This window comes from Eimeria tenella, genomic scaffold (genome assembly GCF_000499545.2).
Source record: "Eimeria tenella Houghton genomic scaffold, Eth_scaff50, whole genome shotgun sequence".
Classification (NCBI taxonomy): Eukaryota; Apicomplexa; class Conoidasida; order Eucoccidiorida; family Eimeriidae; genus Eimeria; species Eimeria tenella.
The window spans coordinates 179071-200628 of NW_013543396.1; the positions used below are offsets into that span (position 1 = coordinate 179071).

At 50.1% G+C, this 21558-nt stretch overlaps 6 protein-coding genes across 6 annotated transcripts; 2 read left to right on the top strand and 4 right to left on the bottom strand.

Annotated features, from left to right (window-relative positions):
• Positions 1–2779: 2779 nt before the first annotated feature.
• Positions 2780–3925, top strand: ETH_00004195 (uncharacterized protein; the record flags this gene model as incomplete). The annotated part of the gene is made up of 1 exon (XM_013377417.1): positions 2780–3925. One exon carries the CDS (start codon positions 2780–2782, stop codon positions 3923–3925), a length of 1146 nt encoding a protein of 381 aa, XP_013232871.1.
• A 907-nt stretch (positions 3926–4832) lies between these two features.
• On the bottom strand, positions 4833–6921 carry ETH_00004200 (RNA-binding motif protein, X-linked 2, related; the record flags this gene model as incomplete). The annotated part of the gene is made up of 5 exons (XM_013377418.1): positions 4833–5543; positions 5789–5995; positions 6154–6308; positions 6512–6610; positions 6786–6921. 5 exons carry the CDS (start codon positions 6919–6921, stop codon positions 4833–4835), a joined length of 1308 nt encoding a protein of 435 aa, XP_013232872.1.
• An 853-nt stretch (positions 6922–7774) lies between these two features.
• On the top strand, positions 7775–10874 carry ETH_00004205 (uncharacterized protein; the record flags this gene model as incomplete). The annotated part of the gene is made up of 9 exons (XM_013377419.1): positions 7775–7856; positions 8002–8060; positions 8398–8460; positions 8802–8902; positions 9442–9527; positions 9721–9933; positions 10261–10364; positions 10535–10609; positions 10746–10874. The coding sequence occupies 9 exons, from the start codon at positions 7775–7777 to the stop codon at positions 10872–10874; spliced, it is 912 nt and encodes a 303-aa protein (XP_013232873.1).
• Positions 10875–12060: 1186 nt separating this feature from the next.
• ETH_00004210 (uncharacterized protein) lies at positions 12061–14013 on the bottom strand (the record flags this gene model as incomplete). Its single annotated transcript, XM_013377420.1, has 1 exon — positions 12061–14013. The coding sequence occupies one exon, from the start codon at positions 14011–14013 to the stop codon at positions 12061–12063; it is 1953 nt and encodes a 650-aa protein (XP_013232874.1).
• A 2185-nt stretch (positions 14014–16198) lies between these two features.
• Positions 16199–16867, bottom strand: ETH_00004215 (uncharacterized protein; the record flags this gene model as incomplete). Its single annotated transcript, XM_013377421.1, has 1 exon — positions 16199–16867. One exon carries the CDS (start codon positions 16865–16867, stop codon positions 16199–16201), a length of 669 nt encoding a protein of 222 aa, XP_013232875.1.
• Positions 16868–20300: 3433 nt separating this feature from the next.
• ETH_00004220 (uncharacterized protein) lies at positions 20301–20843 on the bottom strand (the record flags this gene model as incomplete). The annotated part of the gene is made up of 1 exon (XM_013377422.1): positions 20301–20843. One exon carries the CDS (start codon positions 20841–20843, stop codon positions 20301–20303), a length of 543 nt encoding a protein of 180 aa, XP_013232876.1.
• Positions 20844–21558: the final 715 nt, after the last annotated feature.

Here is a 21558-nt window from a genome sequence, read left to right on the forward strand (position 1 = left end):
TGGCAATGTTTCACCCCGTCTCTCTATTTTTCCAGCTGGATCTCTATGAATGTTTAAGTGAATACCGTTTTATGGGCTGGTTTATTTGGATTTGATTGTATTAGTATGTTCTGCATCAAAATGCCGAATTGGGATCTCGTTCTAGGCTCGCCTAAACACACTTGAGGCGCAAGGGTTGGATTAGAATATATGGAGGCGGAGGGCTGCAGTAGGTAGCCGGCCGCATACAGAGGCAAGAACGCAGTTTGCTGTTGGTACTGCTATGACTCTTCCTTGAGGAAAACAGCAGGAATTTACTTTTTTTGTTTTTTGTCGTTAGTGATCCTTCCGTTGCTTATGTAATTCCTCAGCCTAGCTGCGAACCCCGCAGAGCCCGATACGCATAAAAATACACAACACCAATGCAACTAAGAAAAGATCAGATCAAATATGTTTGATAGAAGGGGCCCATGATGACCATAGACAGAAGGGCCTGCCCACATTACAGCAAAAGAAAGGCTGGCACCGTCTCTAAGCAAAGCAGCAGGGCGCTCCCCTAGGCGCCATTGCCCAGAAGCTTCTACACCGTCAGCACTTTCGGAGTAGGTTTGAGCACTAACCGCCTTGAGGCTGCCATGCAGGGGGTTTGCACACTCAGTGGCGACCCCTGCCCACAGAATTGCCTCTAGCGTCTTGCATTCGGTGTTTCTCTGGGCGCTTGGGGCACTTCCCTGTTAAGTAAATTTCCCAAATATACTCTCTAGCCAACAGTGGCTCATGAAACAAACTAATGGTGATGACCTAAGGACGTCTTGTCAGCGGTGCATTGTTGGCTTCTGTTCCTCCCATGCTTGCAAGGCGAGGGTAATAGGGCCCCAGCAACTCTAGATTTAGATACCTTACGGAGGCATCTCTAAGCACTGTACGCTGTAGGATATCCAAGTCATGTTGTTCCTACTTCTGGAGATAGGTTAACTGTTTGCCTAAACTAACAGCAGGCTATTGAGACCTTTGGCTCTATACGCCATGCCTTAGTCATGCTAGGGTAGCAACGTGCAAAGCTGGCCACAAGAACGCCTTAAGTAGTTGTTATCTTACTGCCATCTTACTGGAGGTGAGGCAGTTTAAACTCTTCGGACCTCCCTCCAGCTAACTAAAACTAGCGGCAGCTTAAACGTTGTGACCATAAAAGACAAACATTGGCCAAAGCTCATCCTTGCTGCCAATGCTGCTTTACGGGCAGCATAAAAGCTATGGTTAATTACTACGAAAAAGCTCCAAACCACATCCTTGTTGTTGGTGTTGCATTACAGGTAAGGGATTGTTCAACAGGGACCTTTTTTCCGGCACTCTGTTTTCTTTTGTCAGCTTAATGTACTCGAAGTTTTGGCCGTGAAAACCTAGGTCTGCTAATGCCCTGTTTTACCTCGGAAGAATATCCCAGTGTGCACTTTGAATCAAAGTGCAAACTGGGATATTCTTCCAGTATTACTGCTGTACCCAAGACGCCCAAAGCTCGTCGGAATAGTTCCAACTACCACGACATGAATGATATCAAGTAAGACAAACGCGCCCGAAGAACTCGAAGTCGTCGAGGAGAAGCAGTAAGCTCATCCCTACGCTTGATTTATAAATGAGTTTAGGAGCTTTTGGAGGGGATCAGGCGCCTGTTTACACTTAGGGTTCTCTGGCCCTATCTCTGCGCTGGGCTCGCTGTGGCTAGCCTTCGCTAGCCACGGCGAGCTACTTAGAGCCAGTTGCAGATACCCGCTGTGAAGCCTGTGAGCGGTGGGTATCTCAGCTGTAAACTGAAGTAGGGGCAACTGCTGGTACCGGACCCACCAAAGCATTGGTGCTACTGCAGCGAAGCAGCGGCTCCACGAGGATGTGTCGTACCGCAGATGCATCAAACAGGTTTTGAACGTGATGACCGCCGTTCAATTGCGTAAAGATGTCTTTTGGGGACTGGTTTGGGTAGCTTTGGCTAGCTGTGGCGATCTGTCAACGAGGGCCCGATATTTGCCGTCTAATATTGGAGCTGCTCTACTATGCATAGTCGGCATGCTGCCATTCAAACAGTTGCGACGAGCACCGAGCAAGAATAAGGTGATGTGCGATTAAAAAAAAATGGAACGGATTAAAAGTATCATTGGAGTATAGTGATAATTCATTAGAAAGCCTCACTGCTGCCGCTCCCGGTGCTCCTGCTGCTAACGGGGCCCTGTCACACGGCAGCAGTTCTTAAGTTTCTCCTGTTAAACTGCCGGAATGAATCCTCGGGTGACGTCCTTTCTTTAAGCATACATTTGTATTCAATTTTTATCAATCTGCTTTTGCCTCTGTTCCTCCTGTTGTGCGTCTGTGGGTCAGCATCAGCTGGTAGTGGGGGGCCCCCGCTCATTTGCGTGCAGCAGTTGAAAATGCAGCACTTCACGTCAACCGATATTCTTCTACTTTGCAACTTCATGTAAAGCTCAACTCTGCATAAGGGCGGTTGAGCAGCTATTTCGCGGATGCATCTTCATCCCGGCTGCAGCTTAGCATTTGGTCTGCGAGGCCACCGTCCTTTGCAGTCAAACTGGTGGTGCTGCAGCTGCTGCTGCTGAAGCCGCGCTTCCCTCTAGCGCATGAACCTCACTCCCGCTGAGCTGCTCTGCTCGTTTCTTGGCCGTCTTCTCTACACATCGCTCTCCTCAACCACAGTTGCAGCTCCTGCGCGTACTTGCAGCAGCAGCAGCTTCACTACTTCTGCCCCTTCCCTACACAGCCGTGCGTGCGTTTTTCATTGACTCAGAAAGAAATGGCGCTGAACCCAGTTTTAGCCGAGGACGGCTCTGGGAAGCTGTTTCCGCTCCCAGCAGCGGGCGAGATATTCTTCTTGCGGCGGGACAACATCGGTTTTCGACTGCGCGGCCCTGGCGCAAATCTGAAAGGCAGCGGCTGCTTTTTCTTGAGCAGCAGTCGAATCGTATTCCTGCGGGCAGGGAAGGTGGAGAGCCACGGCAGCAGCTTCTCCTCCTGCGAGCTGCCGCTGCACCTGATGCAGCAGGCGCAGTTCAAACAGCCCATCTTCGGGGCGAACTACCTTGAGGGCCAAGTACACCCCAAACAAGAAGCAGAAAACCCTATTCAAGGCACCAGCACTTTCACCCTCACTTTCAATGCTGGCGGCTGTGGCACATTCATTAATGTGTTCTTCAGGCTGTGGAAAAATGCACTCAGCCACCAACAGCCAGACAACTCCCTGCTGCAGCAGCTGCATCTGGGCGCTGGAGCAGCATTCGTTGACCCAAGCGATCCTTCTGTGGTTTACGTCACGCAGCCACAACCAGCGAACCAGCCGGGGCAGCAGCAACAAATGCCTCCATACTGGCAGCAGCAGCAGCAGCAGCCGCCCTACTCGCCGCAGCAACAGCAGCAACCGCCCTATTTGCCTCCGCAGCAACAGCCGCCCCACGCACCTCTGCAGCAGCAGCAACCTCCTTTTGCCCCCCAGCAGCAGCTGCAACCACCAGCGTGGGGACAGCCGACGCCACAGCAGTACCCGCAGCCATACGGAGCTCCGCAGCAGCAGCAGCCGGCACCTCAGGGGCAGCCGCCCATGTCTCCGTACTACCAGCAGCCGCAGCCGTGGCAGCAGCCCCCACTGTTTCCTCAAGGGCAGCAGGCGTGGCAGCAACAGCCATACTGGCAGCAGCCCCAGCAGCAGCAACCACAGCCGCAGCCGTACTGGCAGCAGCCCCAGCAACAACAGCCACCACAGCCACATCAACAGCCTTACTGGCAGCAGCCCCAGCAGCAGCAGCAACCTCCTCCACACCAGCAGCCGCAGCAGCAGCCGCAGGCGCAGCAACAGCAGCCACAGGCCCAGCAGCTGCGGCCACAGGTTCCAACTTTCCCAGAGGAGCCCGCTCGAACAAATGCTCAAGCGCCATCTTTAATATGATGGATATTTTCGTTTCTCTTTCACTTCAGCTGCTATAAGCCGTTCATTGTTTTTGAGTGCCTCCCCCGTTGCTACCCCAGTGGCGCTGTTGTCATTCACTGAGCTTACCCCTCCTTGATCACTTCAGGCCCTCACTTTATTCGTGTCTTTGCATTCCTTATTGGCCTTTAGTGTATCCTGGATTTTCCGTCCCCGGCAGACTGACGGATACAACTGCTCGATAGCGCCGCCGAACAGGTTTTTGGAGTTTGTTGAAACAGTGCTTTGGCTACGCTCGCCACCATATAAAAATTATCGTCAGAGCCGTTACATTTGCTTGCTGTTACTGCTGATTAAGTACTTTTGGCGAGTGCCACTATACGTCATAGCGGTATCAGGGTAAGAAGGTGGCTAGTACTTTACATTATGTAATGTCATTCATTCTTCAGCAAGCGTCTGCAGCTTTCAGCATCAGACTGTGACTGTTTATTCATTTCGTGAGTACGCGGACGCGCACATATAAAACACGGGCGAAACCACGAAAAGTACTGGGCCGGTCTACCCACAGAGGCAAGACGCCCTAAAACGCCAGTCGGCGGATGTTCCAGAAGCCCACAAAACAGCAATTGAAAAGGTGGTGGTTCCCAAGTAAATGTGCTTAAAAACAACTGACAAATAGAACAGCGACGGGAGTAACGCAGCAGCGCACTCTCCGGCACAAGCACACGGAAACTTGGGGGGGGGGGAAGCTGGCGAAAACAGATTAACACCCGGAAAGAAGATGCAGCACGGGTGTAAAGGTAGGGGGCAGCTTTCCTGCTGTTTACCCCTGGAGCAAACTAGCTCTAGTGTCTCTCTTCGCTTCTGCTTCTTTCACGTTTCCCTCTTTCTCTCTCCTCCGTTGTCCTGCGGTGGTGACCATTTTCCTTCACGTCATCGAAATCCTTTGCCCCCTTGCTGCTGCTACTGCATATGCTTTCTGGGTGCCTCTCTCTCTTGCTGCTGCTGCTTTCTCTGTGTCTCTCTCTCCTACTGCTGCTGCTTTCTCCATGCCTTTTCTGCTGCTGCTCCCCTCAGGGTCCACGTCTCTCCTGCGGCTGCTGCCTTCTAATTCCCCATCCCTTCTGCTGGAGCTGCTGCCACGTTCTAGTTTTCTGGGCCTTTCGTTGCTACTACTGCTCCTTTCTCGGCGTTTGCCTTTCTTGCCACTGTCTCTGTCTCTTCTACTGCTGCTGCGTTCTGTGCTGCTGCTGGTACTATCCCTTCTGCTTGAACTGCTGTCGCGTTCGAGCAATCTGGGTGTTCTGCTGCTGCTGTTACTTCTTTCTCGGCGTTTGCCTTTCCTATCACTGTGCCCGTCCCTTCTACTGCTGCAACGCTCCGTGCTTGTGCTGGCGCCGCGTGTTCTGCTTCTGCTCCTGCTGCGGCCTCTCCGTCTCGCCTCCTGCTGCTGTTCTGCATCACTTCCATTTCGCTGATCACGCTCGGATCTGCCGTTGCTCTCACTGCGCATATCATGTTTTTTCGATCGTTTTTTTGCTTCTTTCTTCAACTTCTTCTTCTCCTTTTTCAATTTCTTTCTTAATCGTTTGTCTTCCCGCATCAAATGGTCCACCTCCGCTTCTGCTTGGGCATTCAACTACACCAAGAGCAGCCACAAACAGAACGGAGCAGCGAGGTGGAAAATGTATAGAACAGGGAAGTTCACACCATAACGAATGGAAGCGAAAAGGTAGGGACAAATTGATTGATCCATTACACGAAAAATGCACATCGAAAACGAGCAAAAGGCATTGAGGTAGTGCAGTATGCAGGGCAGGCAGCGAACATATTTGACTGTGGAAGCGCCGATATACACGAAATGTATACGTGTGGGAAGCTCACATTTGAGATCATCAGCTCGAATTCTTCTGCCCACATTTCGTCTACATCTTTGCCGCCCTCTGCTGCGCTAGCGAGAGCCTGCCGCCGGCGCTGCTCCTTCAGCCTTTCCTGCTGCTGACGAGCCTTGTGCAACTCTTGCTCTCTCTTTGTGACAAGATACTTGTCAATGCCAGCTCCTTCCGCTCCAGTTGGCTGGTAAGGTGTTTCCTGCAGAATATCAGCGAAACCAAGACAACATGAGATTCATTGGGCAGAAGGTGAATAGTGGCGACTCATGCACAAGCCTAACGTGCTTCGCTGGCCAGTGATTGCCACCACATGCAGGTGCAGGTGGTGTTGCTGCTGCTGTTTGAGGGGCCGCTGACTTCTCCATCTTTGCCTGATGTTGGGGGCCGGAAGTTCTTGCAGTGGTCCACTCTCAGGGTTCGCTGCAGTAGCTTCATGCCATTTGCATTGTCTACTGCGAGAATAGTTGACCGCTGGTCTTCGTAACCCAGGAAACCAAAGCCGCGGGGAACCCCTAAGTGCCGTCACAGCGACGATCCAGAAGATGGACGGGGCTTGTGTTTGAACAATGTGATGCGAACAGCTTACTACGTTGTCTGCTTCTGCTGCTTTGTATAGGTTACATCTGCCTTGCATCCACTGAGAGTGAATAAAAAGGGGGGAAATTAGCGAAAATGAGTGAAGGGAGAGAAGGAGATGAACTGATTCAATACTTGCCTGTCTTCTGATCTCTGACTAACACCACGTCAATAGGCTCTCCCCATTGTGAAAAGACGATGGCGACGTCACCTTCTGTGAGGCGAGGATCCAGACCACCTGTAGAAAAATAGTACATGCAGGATTTAATCATATCACAGTGCTGGATTCCAAGAATAGATGTTTAGCCTTTCTCAGTAAATGGCAACTGACTTGCTCTTGAGCCCTAGCCCACCCCTTCTTTCTTTGTTACTCTAAGGATACTTGACGCTCTAGAGCATCTGTTAACTCGTACTTATGTAAATATAGCATGAGTCTTTGTAATGGTTATGCCAGGAGGCTTCTTGGCTGATCCCCAGTCTTAGTTCTTCTGCATTCAGACGCTGGATAGCGTTGATGTTGCTGAAAGCTCCGGTAACTCCAAGCGCCATTTCCACGCAAATAAGAGCAAAAGGGATTCGAGGAGAGAGAGGGACACAGAAAGCGGACTTCAAAAAAGTTGTGGTCCCCTTCGTCTACTTTCTCATCGTCAGCAGGCACGCGTGTGGCCTCAACAAGTAAGGTGATGTGGCAACAGTAAATTAGAAGGAAAGAGGACTAGCGACTCAATACGAGCAAGTTTGTAAACACAGATGCTACGCCTTGAAGGGCAGGAGGAATAGAGGAGAGACCATACTCTCCAAAAATCCACAGCCTAAGCTGGGATTTGTTCCAAAAGTAGCTTTGACATTCTGAAACTCCAGCTTCTGTTGTTTCTTCTGCAAAACTTCTTCAGGAATGTTGGGACTGCAAAAGTGCTGGCGAAAGAGGCCCTACGAAGAGTTGGCTGGGGGGCCCTCGTCGGAAGAACTGCCGAGCAGACTTCGGTGGGCTCCACAAGTAAGGACGAGATTTATCTTCTTTACAAATATTTAATCGCGAAAAATAGCGTCTTCAGCAAGGGCTTAGTGCGAGTTTCTTTCGTCGCCTTCCGTACCTTACCTTCTGCGTTCGCCTGTACAGGAGTCGTCCCGTCGTCGTTTCTTCCCACCAACTCTTAAAAAAGCAGCTTCTTTTTCTGTATTTTAAATTACATGCCATATGCTCGAAACGCACACACGTCACGCATGCACAGCTTTCACTCTACCTAGCGTGTCTGACTTTCCCTTTTACTCCCGCCTCCTCTGGCCAGCTCAGTCTCACTGAGTGACACGCTTCGCTTTACAAACAAGCACTCAGCCGTAGTTGCGAACATTCGAAGCGGCGACAGGTACAACACCAAGCGCAGCGTTAGCGGCAGCAGCAATGACACAGCAGGCGCCTCAGTCTTTCTTTGGCGAGCCTGGGTTCTCCGAGACTGCGGACTTGTACGAAGAGGCGATTCAAGGTATTTGCACTTAACTTACACTTCGCACTCACTTTTCTGATATAGTATGCCAAAAATGCCCCCAATGTCTGCTCGAACTTCATTTTCTTGCATGTATATTGGCACTTCTGGCTGTGTCTTTGGCATGTTGCTTCGTGCTATGCAGCTACAATATCTCAGTGCCAGTTGCTACAGAACGCCAAAGTGCTCGCGGCCATAGAAAAGGTAACAAATTTTCTCTGTCTTTTCCCAAGTGCCTATATTCGCCCTGTGCTTGTGTTTGCATCGAGACGGAGAAATGGCTTCGTTTCTTTCTCCCGCTGTTGCTTGGCAGATATTCTATCCCTTGAAGGCACTTTGCTATGTCGATATTTTAGTTTTTCCTTCGTGCATGTGGTTGCGTTGACCGTGCGTGCGCGAGCAGCCTGCGGGGATCCTTACAATTTGTGTTCCCGGCTTCCATCTTGTGCTACTCCACCACCCTTTCGTTGCTTGCCTTTCGTCCTTGCGATTTCGTAGTAATTCTGCAAAATCCTTGTCGCTTGCCTTTCCTGAGCTTCAGCAATGGCGGCAGTCGCTTAGGAGAAAACAGATTGAGCTCTCACGGGCTGCTGCTGCTCGTCAGGTACGGTCCCCTGCCTTTCCTTGTCTTCGGCCTGCGCTCGTCCTTTTGTTTGCCTGCTTTCATTATCAGTTTTGCTAACTTGCTGTTACTTTCCGTAACTTTTCTAGTTTTGTGTTGGCGATGGCGATATTTGCCGCTGCGGCCCTTCTCGTCTTTTTGTCGTATTTCTTATTTGTTTGCTGCTCCACTGCTTCGGTCCATCTGTGTATTCTTTGCATTTGCTTGTATGTTTTCTCTGACCCTTGTGCGCGTCATTTTAAGCGTGCTTCTTTGAGTCTTCTTTTTAACTGTCTGTGTATAGGCTCCTCCTCCTGTGTGTCTATTTTTGTATGCTGCTGCAGGATGCTGCATCAACAGCAGCAGCAACATCAGAGCCTCAAGCGGGAGCATCAGCTTCAAATGCCACTGAGGCACAAAGCAGTACAGGCGTACCGAGTGCTCAGTTAGTTCTTAGCTTCAGCGTTGGCAGAATTCTGTGATACCTTCCTCGTTGGTTTTGTGCTTTTGCTTAGCTGTGCCTGCGCTTGTGTCGCCCACTGGTTCTGCGTGTTTCTCTTCCTCCTTGTGATTTTGTGTGTATGACCGTGTTTTCCTCAATCACTCTTCTTCTTATGTATGGCGGTCCTCTTGTATCCATATTGCCCATTCTCTGTTTTTTGAGAGTCAGGACCTGCTCCAGGGTATCTCTCCCTCTCGAGATGTTCATCTCTGATTGTGCCTCTGCATGCCTGTACTCATGTATTTCTCTGTACTTTTGTGTCTTCCCTCTGTAAAACTCTGTATTTTTGTCACTTTCTTAGCTGCAGTTGCCTGTTCAAGTATGTCGTGTTTGTTTGATTCTTTGCATGCGCACCCATGTATAATCTTAAGTCAGCAAAAGCGAAGGTTGACAGTGTAATTGCTAGCCCTGTACACATTAAGTGTGTTTACGGTTCATTCCGCAAGAGAATTTGTAATCAAGTACTTGCCCCTGTCTTGCAGAAGTGCTGAGGCATCTACGGGGACTGCTGCGCTCTCAACAGAATCAGGAGAACAAAAACAGACAGAGGCAGAAGCTGAAGAATCAGGTGTGGTTTACAACTTATAGTTGTAAATATGTTCATTTCGTGTATCCGAGTGCAGCTGCTTCACCTGTTGTGTGCCTGCCCGAGGTTGACCCTGCTGTTCTCTCCGTCTGTCTCGTATCCCTGGGAAGCTCTAGAACACAAACAGAAGAGAGATGAACCATTCAGTGCGAAAATGTATTTTTCGATTTTGCAGATGATGATTTCGCCGATGCGGATATTGACGAGGCAGGCGAAGGAGTCAACGCCTTGGGGCAGAGGCTCGCTGCAGGAGCGGGAGAAACTAACGGTGCTGCTCGTGGAGTTGGTGGTGCTTCTGCTCACCAGGAGGTGAACAAAGACGTTCAAGAGAAACAGCAGCACCAGCAACAAAGTAATTGTGACAATTCCACTGCGCTGGATGAGAGCGGCAAGTATCACCTCCCTTTGTTCCTTAATCCATCGCCAAGTTATGAGTTTGTTTCTCTGCTACTGATGGGAACTGTATGTCGCTGTTTCTCGGCCTCTTGTGTCTTCGGCTTTCCCCTTATGACCTCTTCATTTTCTGCTCTGCTTGAATTATTGTTGCTCGGGTGTAGCAAACGGCTACTGGACTTTGGATGTCTACTTCTGTCATTTCGTCTTTGCTTTCCATGAGTTCAGCTGCCGCATGTAGACGTGTGTATTCCGTAGAAGACCTTGCCGACTAATCTCTATCTGCATTTTTTGCCGCTTTTTATCTGACTGATTGCTGCAGACGATGACCAAGAGGAAGGGGCCCACCTAACGGTGGACGATGTGTCCGACTTGGACGATGCGGAGCCTCAGACGACGGACGGCATATTTGCGTTCTTTGAAAAGGTAAATTCGCCGCACGTCTTTCTTTTTACTTAATTATGCATGTGTATATTCGTAGGATGATCGAAATCTCAGGCCTTCTCTTGTCCTACTGAGACAAATATTGGTGTACACAAATGCTCACCAGTTGCAGCAGCAGCTGCCGCTGTTTGGTCACTGCTTCTGTGGTACAGGTTGAAAGGGCGGCTGCTGGATCCTCAAGGCGTTGCAGCAAGTGGAAAGTAGTGCTTAGACATGGAATTCTCCGGGTGAGTTAGCATTAGGATGAATAGTGCAGAAATCTCGAGTGCCATTACCTCGACGCAGGTTAGCAGAGTGCAATTTAGACACTTTTGGGCCAGTCTAGACGCTTTAACGTTTTCATTCCTTTTGAGCTTGCATTAGATCATATTGTTGCCACGTCCATTTTCGCTAGTTGCCTACGATGACTGCGCCGATGCGGAATCTGATTGGCTACAGGTTGGAGGACGCGAGATTCCCTTTGATAAGACTACAGGCGAGTTCTCGTTCTGAGCTTCAACTTGAACAGGACGTCTGTCGGACGATGTTGCGTTCAAGAGCCATAGCTCAAGCGAGAATGAGCTACTCTGGTCTACAGACGGAAAGTCAAGCGGTGAAGACCAGCCCAGTCTCGTCGCAGTGGCAAAGGTCTTGACGGATTGGGTAGCAGAGGAGCGGATATTTGTTTTGTGTGGCGTCCACCTAATGTTCTACGTTAGAAGCCACAGCAGAACAGGAACGGCATTTGCCCTTTACCTCTAACCCGAGGCAAACTTGTGTAGTGGACTGTTCATGAGTGTAGTTGTTGCTCGTAGTAGATACGCATCTGCAGGTAGATGCTGGATCTACAAATCAGCGCAGCGCCGTCTGAAGCAGCTGTTCAGAGCTGCTGCTGCAGCGTACTGCTGCTGCAGCGTCAGGACTGTTTCTCACTGTGGTTGATTCTACAGTGCGCCTATTTTTACGGCATCTCGCGGTGGTTACTCTGCCTAGTTATCCCTTCACTCGTCCCCGCAGAACCACTTGTCTATTCTCCCCTTCTGCTGATTCAGCAACAAATGGTCTTTTGCAGATAAGCTGCATCTGAATGGCGTGAATAGCTGTAGACGTTCAGCGCGAAACCTCCTTAATCGTGCATAAAATTTATTTCGTATTCGCGTTGTAGAGGAGCTAGAGATGACGATAAAAGCAAGCCATGGGGCGTGACGACCCCACAACAGAAAGTAAAGGAATCCTTATTGTAAAGCATAGTCACATATGGCCATTGTGTATTTCACTATCAAGTTTTGTCGGCTTTCGAGACGAACATGAATCCTACCGTATTCGGCCTTGAGTACTCAAATGCAAATGAGTAATACGGAGGTTCTGCGTGCACACAAACTTTGCGCAGACAAATCCTCAGGTGCATGCACATCTCATACGCGCCTGTGCAACTCCTGAAGAAGCGATAGTACCCTTTCCTGACTGTTTTGCACTCGATGTAACCCCGTAAAGCCCTACTTCTCCCTGGGAGCACATTTCCATAGTGCCGCAGCCGCAGCGCATTTATACGTACGCCCCAAGCGGCCCTCAAGTGTACCGGGGGCTCTTTAGATGCACTGTAGTCAGAAACCGTTGTATTCTTTGTTCCGTTCAGCCTTCGAAACGCTACTGCGATGTACTGCTACTGCTGTGGTCTAAACTTATTGCTGCTGCGGCGTCATAGCGCAGCAGTCGCAGCGCACACAAGGAGGGCCGCAAGAGATACTGGAGGCAGGGAGGCAGTCTCTGCGTGGTATTTCCTACATATGACCACCGCCTTTGGGACTTTACTGGACCCTTTGCGCTTGCTGGCCAGCAACAGCTGCTGCTGCTGCTGAGGTGAGCACGCTGCTCTGGAGTTCGGGCCGGGGTGATCGAGAGGGCAAAGAGATATAGAGTCCAAGTCAGATGTCAGGGATACCAACGCATGCGCCACCTTTCTTTCAAAACCATTTAAACGCCACAGAACCAGCCATTCCCTGCCCTCCCGCTCATCCGCTTCAGTTTTTACTGCGGCTGTTCGCGCTGCAGCTGCAGCTGCAGCTGCTTGCCGCTGCAGTCGCTTCACGAACGACAGCATCTGCGCTTCTTCATCTGAGAAGGGCTCCTCCGACATGCCCTCAGCCCTGACGCGCTCAGATTCCTTATTCAGACGCATGCAACGCAGACTGCTGCTAGCGTTACTGCTGCTACTGCTGCTACTACTTAAATTGTTGCTACTATTGCCGCTGCTGGCGCTGGGCAGCCCCCCACGGTTGGCGCTGCTGCTACTGCTGCTGCACGTTAGTATTGGCTTATGCTTCTGTTGTTCCGGGGCGCTTGCTGCTTCAGCAGCATGTTGCTGCAGCAGCTGCTGCAGCCCTCCCTTGACAGAGGAAAGCGACGAATACGCCCCCCGTATTGCCTCTTCAAGAGCAGCACTGAGGCTGAAGAGAGTAGAAACGTCTTTGGTAATTTGGCGCATGGGTTTGAAGGCAGCCCGAAGTGACTTGATCCGCTGCACAGAGGGCAGCAGCTGCAGCTCCGACCCTTCAAGCTGCTGCAGCAGCAGCCGCTGCACCTCCAGCTCGCGGGCGAGAGCGGAGGCAGCAGGTGACCCTGCGGCCTCGGCGCTTCCCGTGGCTGCTGAGGCAGCAGTAGCTGCTGCTGCCGCTGCTGCTGCTTTGCTGGGAAACTCCATGTCTGTGTCGCTCTGCTCGTCCACAGCCACAGTTTGCCGCAGCAACTCGGAGTGCCGAAGTCCATCTGACGAGGCCGCGCGCACGGCCGAGCCCCCTGTCCGGCGCTGCTGGCGCTGCCATTGCTGTTGCTGCAGTTGCTGCTGCTGCTGCTGCTGCTTCTTCATGAGCCTGAGGCAGTGGTTTCTCCTTTGAGACAGCGGGTCCGCCAGCTCCGTCCCCCCCCCCTCTGGCACAGCGCCCGCAGCCTCTGCTGCGGGGCCCAGGAATGCCTCCGCCGTGCCTTCTCTCCTCTTTATGTACAGCTCGCGAGCCACAGGATCCTTCTGCAGCAATTGCCAACAAGACGGGTGGCAAGGGGCCCCCCACAAGTCCGTTGCATCGGCTGGATCGTCTCCAGAAGTGGAGATGAGGCGGCGAAGAGCAGCAACGAGCAGCTGCTGGTGCAGCCAGCGCCGGTGCTTGTGCCGCCCCGGCTTCTTGCTGCCGCTGCCCTCAGTTTGCTGCTGCTGCCGCCTGCTGCAGCGGACCCGCAGGCGACACACGTCTTCTCCTGCGCTGCTGCTCCCTGGGTCTGTGGTGCCGTGAGCCAGCGTGTCTGCTGCTGCTGCATGCGGCTGCCGCTGGCTGTTCGCTGGATTCGCAGCAGCAGTGCTGCTCCGCTGCTGCGACCGCCACCACACGCGCCTGTCCGTCGCTTCCGCCAAAATGCGGGGGATTCTCCCTGCTGCTGCTGTTTCAAGAGAGGCCTCTGTGTCCGACAGGCTTCGCGCAACAGCAGCAACGCGAGCTGCTGCCTGCGCCCTCAGTACTTCATTTGCAGGAGTAGGGGGGCTTATAAACAGCTTCTCCATAGCTACCGTCGGCGCCTCTGAGCCCCCAGGGCTCCCGGGGCCTTCCTTCTCCCCAGGGCCTCCGGGGGCTGCTGAGCCCTGTTCACCTTGGGGGCGCATATGGGGCAGGCAACAGCTGCAGTCTGCTGCTTCTAGCAATGGCAATAATGGGACAACGTGTAGGCCCCACTTGTGCTGCACAGCATGATCACGCCCCCCAGAGGAAACTCGCAGGCGCTCTCGGAAGTTAATTGGAAGAGCGGCCTGTGGAGGGAGAGGTGACCAGTGGTTCACCCCGGAACACTTAGTGCCGCATAGCGCAGGTACAGGGCCTGGGAGAAAGGATCCGGGGAAAGTTTCGGACAAGCCGAGCAGTGTGCTCCAAGTCTAGCAAACAGCAGAAGTGGAGGCTCTCACGATGAGGCGCCTGCCGTGCGTACTACTAGGGGTGGTCTACCGCCATAGTTAGAAATGGAGAAAAACAAAAGGATATGAATTGTCTTGTTTTTGAATGTTCTTTTCGGCAATAGATGAGGGGGCTGGCTGGCTGGCATTGGCTGGCGCATGTGGACAGCGCGTTGCGAGTTGCAGTTACAGTTAATTCGAAAACACACGGCATACTCAAATGGTTCTTCTTTTAGCAAGGTCATACTAGTCAAAAATTTCGCCCGGAAACATGTTTAGGTGTCAGTGTGGTTCTCTAAACTTGTGAGCAGCTCAGTAGCTGCCAGCTTCTTAAACTGCTGAGGGTACAACCCTTGTCTCGCATAACGTGGCCATTCACCAAAGCCAAAACTCGCAGCTAGTTTATTTCATGAGCCGAATTGGATGGAGTATACTGCTTTTCTTTAGAGCTATCGACCCCAGCTGTTCAAGAAGCTTGAAATGGGCTCCATCTGAAATCTGCAAGAGAAGCACGGAGACAGATAAAGGGTTGTTCCCACATCTTAACTGCGTATCAAACAGTAGCGCTAACAAATTATTCAATTAGCTTCGAGGTAAACTTATTATTTCATCAATGTCTCACTAAACACTAAGCCTAAGTGGTGAGCTGCCCGTGTCGACTCCGCCCCACAGACGAGCAGCAAGGGCAGAAGAAAATGCGCTGAAGCATGGTACTTCAGCAAAGGTGGGCAGAATCGCAACATTCAGGGAATAAACATTAACGCTACCGCACTAATGCAGAATTGAAATTTTCATTCTTTACGCTGAGAGTAAAGGAGGTACAGCGGCGGTGCAATAGCGCGGGCTCGTGTTCTTTTGTCAAAGGTCGGAAGTAAGGAATTGTAACTATTTGTTTCATGTCTCTAAGTTGCTTTGTTCAGACCAGGCATATCATGCGACTGTGGTGAGACTGAAGGAACAGTGCGACGCTGCAGCTAAACTGTACCTCAGGTTGCCCGTCATCAATGTGGACATTGCACACTTCACCCAGGTTTACAAAATAATGATACAAAGGGTCTAGCAACTAGGTCAAAGACAAACTAAAGCAATAAGTGCTGCTGGAAGTCCTATTAGATGCCGCCGTTTTCTGCGATCTCAAGCCACCGCGGGACCTTAACCACCCAACCTTAGCGGCGGAGTGCTATGAACAGCCCCTAGTCCAAAGCTAGGTTTTTGAGGGTAAAAATGCTCAATGAAAAAGTGTATTCCACCGTTTTTTTAATGTCCCTTGCACAGCTACCGTTGCCTACACGGAGACCCGTATGTACCTGCACTGTCGTTTCGCCACGAAAGAATGCATGTGAAAAAAGCAAAATGCAGTAGAAACCTAGTGTGGGAGATCATGGCCCTGCGGGGTAAGTATTTGCTTTGAATCTACCGGCCTACCTACTCTAAGCTGACAATAAGGCGTATCTACAGATGGCGTTTTTTGGGATCTCCCCCTTTGTATCGTTATTTTCAGTTTGTAAATCTCTTTCTTAACAGGAAGCTATTGTGTATTTGCTTGCAAATATTCACAACAGTTGTTTCCACCCGCTGTCATGCTGTCTGCTTTTGGCTGCATCTTGCATCACGGCTGTTACCCGCCATTATGTGCACGAATACATGGCTATTGTGTTGCAGCTAATAAAATCTAATCGGGTTTGTAACTGAAATGTAAAGGGAGAGACAGGACAAAGTAAATGGTTGCAGCGACGCCAACTCAACTTGAGCGGTCGCCATGGCTTCACTTATCATTGCAGCAAAAAATGGCGTTCAAAGTGTGCAAAGCTTGTTCGCCTAGCTTATTAAAAAGCATTTCCACCAGCTGGTGCTTCTTGTAGTAGTTGGGGAGGACCGAAGCCCCCACAAAGGTCTTGAGTTATGAATTCGCTTGCAGGTTCCTCTCAGGCGGCCTCTGGGTCCTCCTCAGTGGGGGCCTGCAGTGACAGCGGCACCGGAGGGCCAAACATCTCTCTCTCAGTTTTCCCTTTACTTCTGCTTTCAACTTTTTGAACTCCGCACGGGAATGTGTGAGCAGGAAGGAAGCCTTCTGCCTTTTGTAAAGCAGCTTCATCTGAAGCAGGTACTTACGAGTTAGGCGCAAAGGGTGGCCCTCTGGCAAAGCTATCAGTGAGCTATTTCCCATGGAGGGAGGGTCTGCGTCCAGCTCAGCCTCAGCCGTATTTGCAGACTCTGCCTTGGCTTCACATTGAAGTCCCGCCTGGGGATTTACCTGAGGCTCATCCTGAAGGGAATCAGCGTCACCTCCGGGCTCTGAAACGGAATCAGGATGCGCCTCACTCTCTTGGTGGGACTGGCTCTCGTTTGCACTCTCGCGTTCGCCGTTGCCGTCCGCGTGCAACTGTTCACTGGCATTTTCAGTTCCCGCTGACTGGGTTGGGTTCGCCTCTGAAGAGATCTCGTTTTGGGTCTCCGAATCAGAGGGTACACTTGTAATTACGCCGTCTGGGTAGTCTTCGACCTCGCACAGAGCTTCCTCGCAGTAGGTCGGTGTGTCAAACAAGTACTCAGCCAGCCAGTGTTCCATCTTCATGAAATGGCCGGCAAGCAACGCTGTGTACGGTACACAATGGATAAAAAGTAGGCAGGAAATACAAAAAAAACCTAGTAAGTCCTGTTCGAGTGTGTTAAGGCGGAGACAGAAGACAGCAAGTGCTGCCTCGAAACACGGAATGCGCGTGTCTCCTGCATGAACCGTGACTGGACCACCGACAAGTTGAGCACCAGCGCTGAAACCCCCACTCCATAGCATTTGGGAGTTCAATTTCACCCCTACTGATATTTCAGCATTGTTTGGTTTATTGTTTACATTGACTGGAAAGATTGTTCTCAATGGTTCTCACAAATTTGCCCAGCTGCAGAAGAAGAGACACTGCGAGTGCAGTGGCGAACCGCTGTTTCTACAAGCGAAACGCGGTCGAGGATCTCGCGGTAAATATCGCTGAGTATTGCTGTTTATCCCACAAAAATGTAACTGAAGAGTGATATAAACAAAGAGAGACTGAAAATGAAGGACGAGCTTTCCCCAGATCTCGTTGTGTTCTTCTCCATCGAGAGCAGGAGGCTGAGGAGCCTTCTGCACAACCAGTGAACACCTGCGTAGAAGGTCCTGAGCATTTCCCATTATGCTTATATTGGACTATCCTGTTTACTCAAGTGTACTATTTTATCCGTGTAGTTGTTCACGGGGCTTATACTCCTTTATTGAGTGCATTTGGCCTCCTCACCCGCTTATCTCGCAGGAGACCCCGTAGTTATCCCTTGATGGGGTGTGTGTGGTTGCGGTGATTAACTGGGTAACTCAAACGCCTTATACTTGGCTCAATGTGCATTCAACAAGCAAGTCACGAAGTTGTATGAAACATCAGAAGGTTCTCTGTATGGGGTATACATTGCGCATTCAGGCGGCTAAGTGACCCAAAGGGCAGTTTGGATTGTGAAAATGTAAGAATAAGCAACAGCAGCATGTGATGCAAAGCTTTACAGCCTACGTGGCCTGCGCTGTTTACTGGGTGTTGTGAAGCTGTAGTGAAACCCCTTTTGCGGCAGCCCCATGTGGTGGAAAGTGTCACATGATTCAGGCACTTTCAGCTATGTAAAACGATGGTGACGAAATCAAAAGATTCAGTTCATCAAGTTTCTTTTCTAGGACCAGTAATGAACGTACAGCAGCAACTCTGTTCAGCAGGTTGTAAAACATCTTGGATTACTTTTCTATAATTTACGCCCGAGATTCCCTATTCGAAATCGTGCAGCATTTTGAAGTACTGCCTAGCATTTATTCGCGTGTTTCGAAATGCCTAATCTCACCTAATTTCTCCTACGGAGTTTTTTTTTTAGGAGCTGATGAGGCATGAGATGCTGCAACTCGCGTTGTAACATGCATAGTTGTTGCAGCCGTATCTCGCGGCTTACCAGATTTGATAACACTAAAACATCAAAATGCTAGTGGGCTCCCTAAATGTCCCTACATCGTGACAAACGACGGGAGAAATATTAGGAAGGAGATGCTCTTATGCAGGGGAGAAAGAGGGTCTGGTTTCCGCTGCGACCACTTGAATCCGAATGCATACGACTGTACAGAGGTCATAAAAGGTCTTTTTCCTAAAGACGCAACAACAAGTCGCCTGAAAAGCCTCTGGAATATCAAGCAATGCTAAGTGAAATAAATATACGTGAAAGCCTCCTGTGGGGATCTCAGAGAACCACGAGTGCGTCCAGTTGACGAAAGGCACCACACTCACACGCTAAGCAGCATTTACATTCCCGTATGTAGGAAAATTTGTTACAGAGGACCAAGGAGAGTTGCAAGGGCCAGACGAGTTGTCTGATGTCGCAGAGAATATGGGCTTTACATTGTCACTGGAGCCACGTTGCAGATAACTCTGAGAGCCCCACACCCTTACATCACGAGGACTCAGCCATACTTAGTTGGTTTGCTTATTCATCGCAGGCGCTGGTTGATACTACGCCCTGAAGACGACTCTGCCAAAAGATAAAATGGGGAAACACCCGCCAGGTGAAGGAAGATTTGCGGCAGAGTAGCTACTGCAAATGAATCTGACTGAGAACAGCCTCTACTAAAGATACATGCTGATCTCTGCAGAGGTCACTGACATTGATAGGGAGAAGAGGAAGCAGAGCGTCTCGGACAAGGCCGTACGCGTAAATCTCCTTGCCCCACTAGGGTGCTACTGCAAAGCAACTGTCCCTCTCCCGGGATCCAATCCTCGATTCAAAGACCAATATAAGCTATTCAAACAAGAAACTGGATTTCTTTACTAGATTTGCAGCGTTGTATACCCTAGACATAGAACACCTGAAAAAATGAACGTGAGTTTCTGTTTTGCACATTGCCGCCCTGAGCCGAGGGCGGAGGCCTGTATTCCCACTTCCGATGACGCAGTAACAATTTCACAGTCTGCCTTCTAAATGAATGGCCGTTTATCGCCCGTATAGGCACGTATTTTGCCGCTTACTTTGCCAAAGTACATGTCTCTAAGTGTACACAGGAAGTTGTATGCCTGGCTTCAATAAAGGCGGCTTCAATTTAGGAACTTTCGCGAAAGTCTTCAAGATTCATATGTACTGGCTCGAACGTGAGAGCACTTGTGCACAGCCACGAGCTCGGTTACTGCACTACAGAAGCAGTCATGCTTGCAGTTGTATCTGTCAGAAAGAAAGCAAAGAAGAACGCTGCCGTTTGTCTAACGTTAGAAAGTCGTCACAGCGCCTTGCGGACAGCAGTTGAGCAATCCAGAAACAACAAGGCGTTGGAAACAGGAGCTAAATTTCAGCACTAAAGAAACTTCTTTGGAAGTCAATTCTACATTGCAGCTGGCTTTCCCAATTGCCTATTTGTCTTTAAAAAATTAGTCAACGTATCTATAGTAATTAGCAGCAAAGAGGACGACAAAAAACAAAACAAATTGCTGCACGAAACGAGGTGCATAAGCGAAGCAGCCGACCCCTGCTTTCTGTCCCACGCATTATCTGCAACGGGCAACAGGGAACCAACGTCTGCAAGAACATGCTGGTGCGCGCTTGCATGTAATCACATCCATATATCTGTATGTGTGCCCACTCACACAGGCTTGAAGATCTAGATGATGAGGCTTGCACGTTTTTGTGCAGACATGCAGAAGCACGTATGTACTGCTGCCGACCATGGAATCTGGCCGTTGCTGCACCCGATAAAGCTGCTAAACTTCAGCTGCTAAAAATTTTCGCGGCACCAACTTAATGAGGGCGAGGTCCCAGCCGTTGAGCTCACGAAAATATGGATTTGGACGTAATTGCGAGAACTTGGGTGAAAAGGAATAGCTTGCATATACTTCGAGAAATACAATTTGCATGACAGTATACAATCATGCTTGCAGGTCATTCATCCATTTCTTCCCTTGCTCTTGTTTCTCCACTTGTGTTTGAGTGCACAGTTTTGTAGATGGGAAAGACGAAAGTCAAGTGGCTCGAGTCGCATTTTCGAGTGCACTGTTCAGGGTCTCGTATTTGAGCCTGAAGAAATCACTTTTATTGTGATTTTGAAGATATATCTTTTTCTCCCTCTTGTAAACATTTCGAAGAAGTTCGAGTTCGTCAATATCTGCTGCTGTCTCCTGATCCCTTCCCTTTTTCCCCTTCCTTTTCTTTTGCTTCTTTTGCTTTTTCCCCTTCTTCTTCTTCTTCTTCTTATCCTTCTTATTTTTCTTGCCCTTTTTTTCCTTCTTCTTTTTCTTGCCCTCCTGATCTTCTAGGAAACTTTTAGAGGCGTTGGCCCCACCTGCAAGGGCCAGCCCAGCCAGAGCACGCTCGCGGGCATCTCTGTCGAGTCCCCCTACGGCGTCTCCATGCAAATCTTCATTCCTGAAATGCTTGCCTTCAATAAGATCGTTTGATTCATAGGGAAGGTGGCTGAAGGCAACTGCAGGCGTCACTGTCGACTCGGTTTCAGTGTTAATGAGCAGCGCAACCACCGCTGGGACAACAGTTTGCAGCAGCCTCATGATGACTCAAAGATGAGCGGAAAAGGTAAGGCATAGCGGTGTCTATACTCAATTGTTTTGAGAAAATAAAACAAAAACAGCGAAATGCGGCATTTTATGTGTAAAAAACCCAAGATCATGCGGCATACCGCAGTCAGCGCTGCCCAGTGGCACGACGGTGACCACCAAGCGGCAGCTGGCAAACCACCTTGGTGTTCAAAATGGGGCGAAAATCGTTTTCTAATGCTTCTTCAGCAACTCTGCTAGTTCCTTTTAGGCTTTATCAAGTAAATGCTGCAACAATGCTGACTTTGGTTCGTGTTACCTCGGCTCGGTGGACGTCTTAGTGTTGATCTGATGGCTTGCCGGCCGGTAAATCAGCACAGCAGCGCCACCAGTTTGGATTCCACCAGCACCACACTGGAAGCTCTCCATTTCCATAGTTTGGGTTGGCACATCAAGTGCAACAGTGCAAATAAGGCGAGCTCACGTCGCTGCTTGCAATTGAGCAGCTGCGTCTTAAGGCACTAGAAGGCATTGAACACAAAGTGCAAAAATGGCTTGCGTAGGTAAAAAGTTTCCGGATTCCTAAGGTTCAAATATCAATGAGTGCAACGCGATCAGAAACATGACCGGCAGTAACTTTCCCAGAACCAGGGACAGTTCCGGACTCTACGCATCAGCCAGTGACAAGATCTCATGGCACTACATGAAACACTTGCACGCAGTGAAGTCC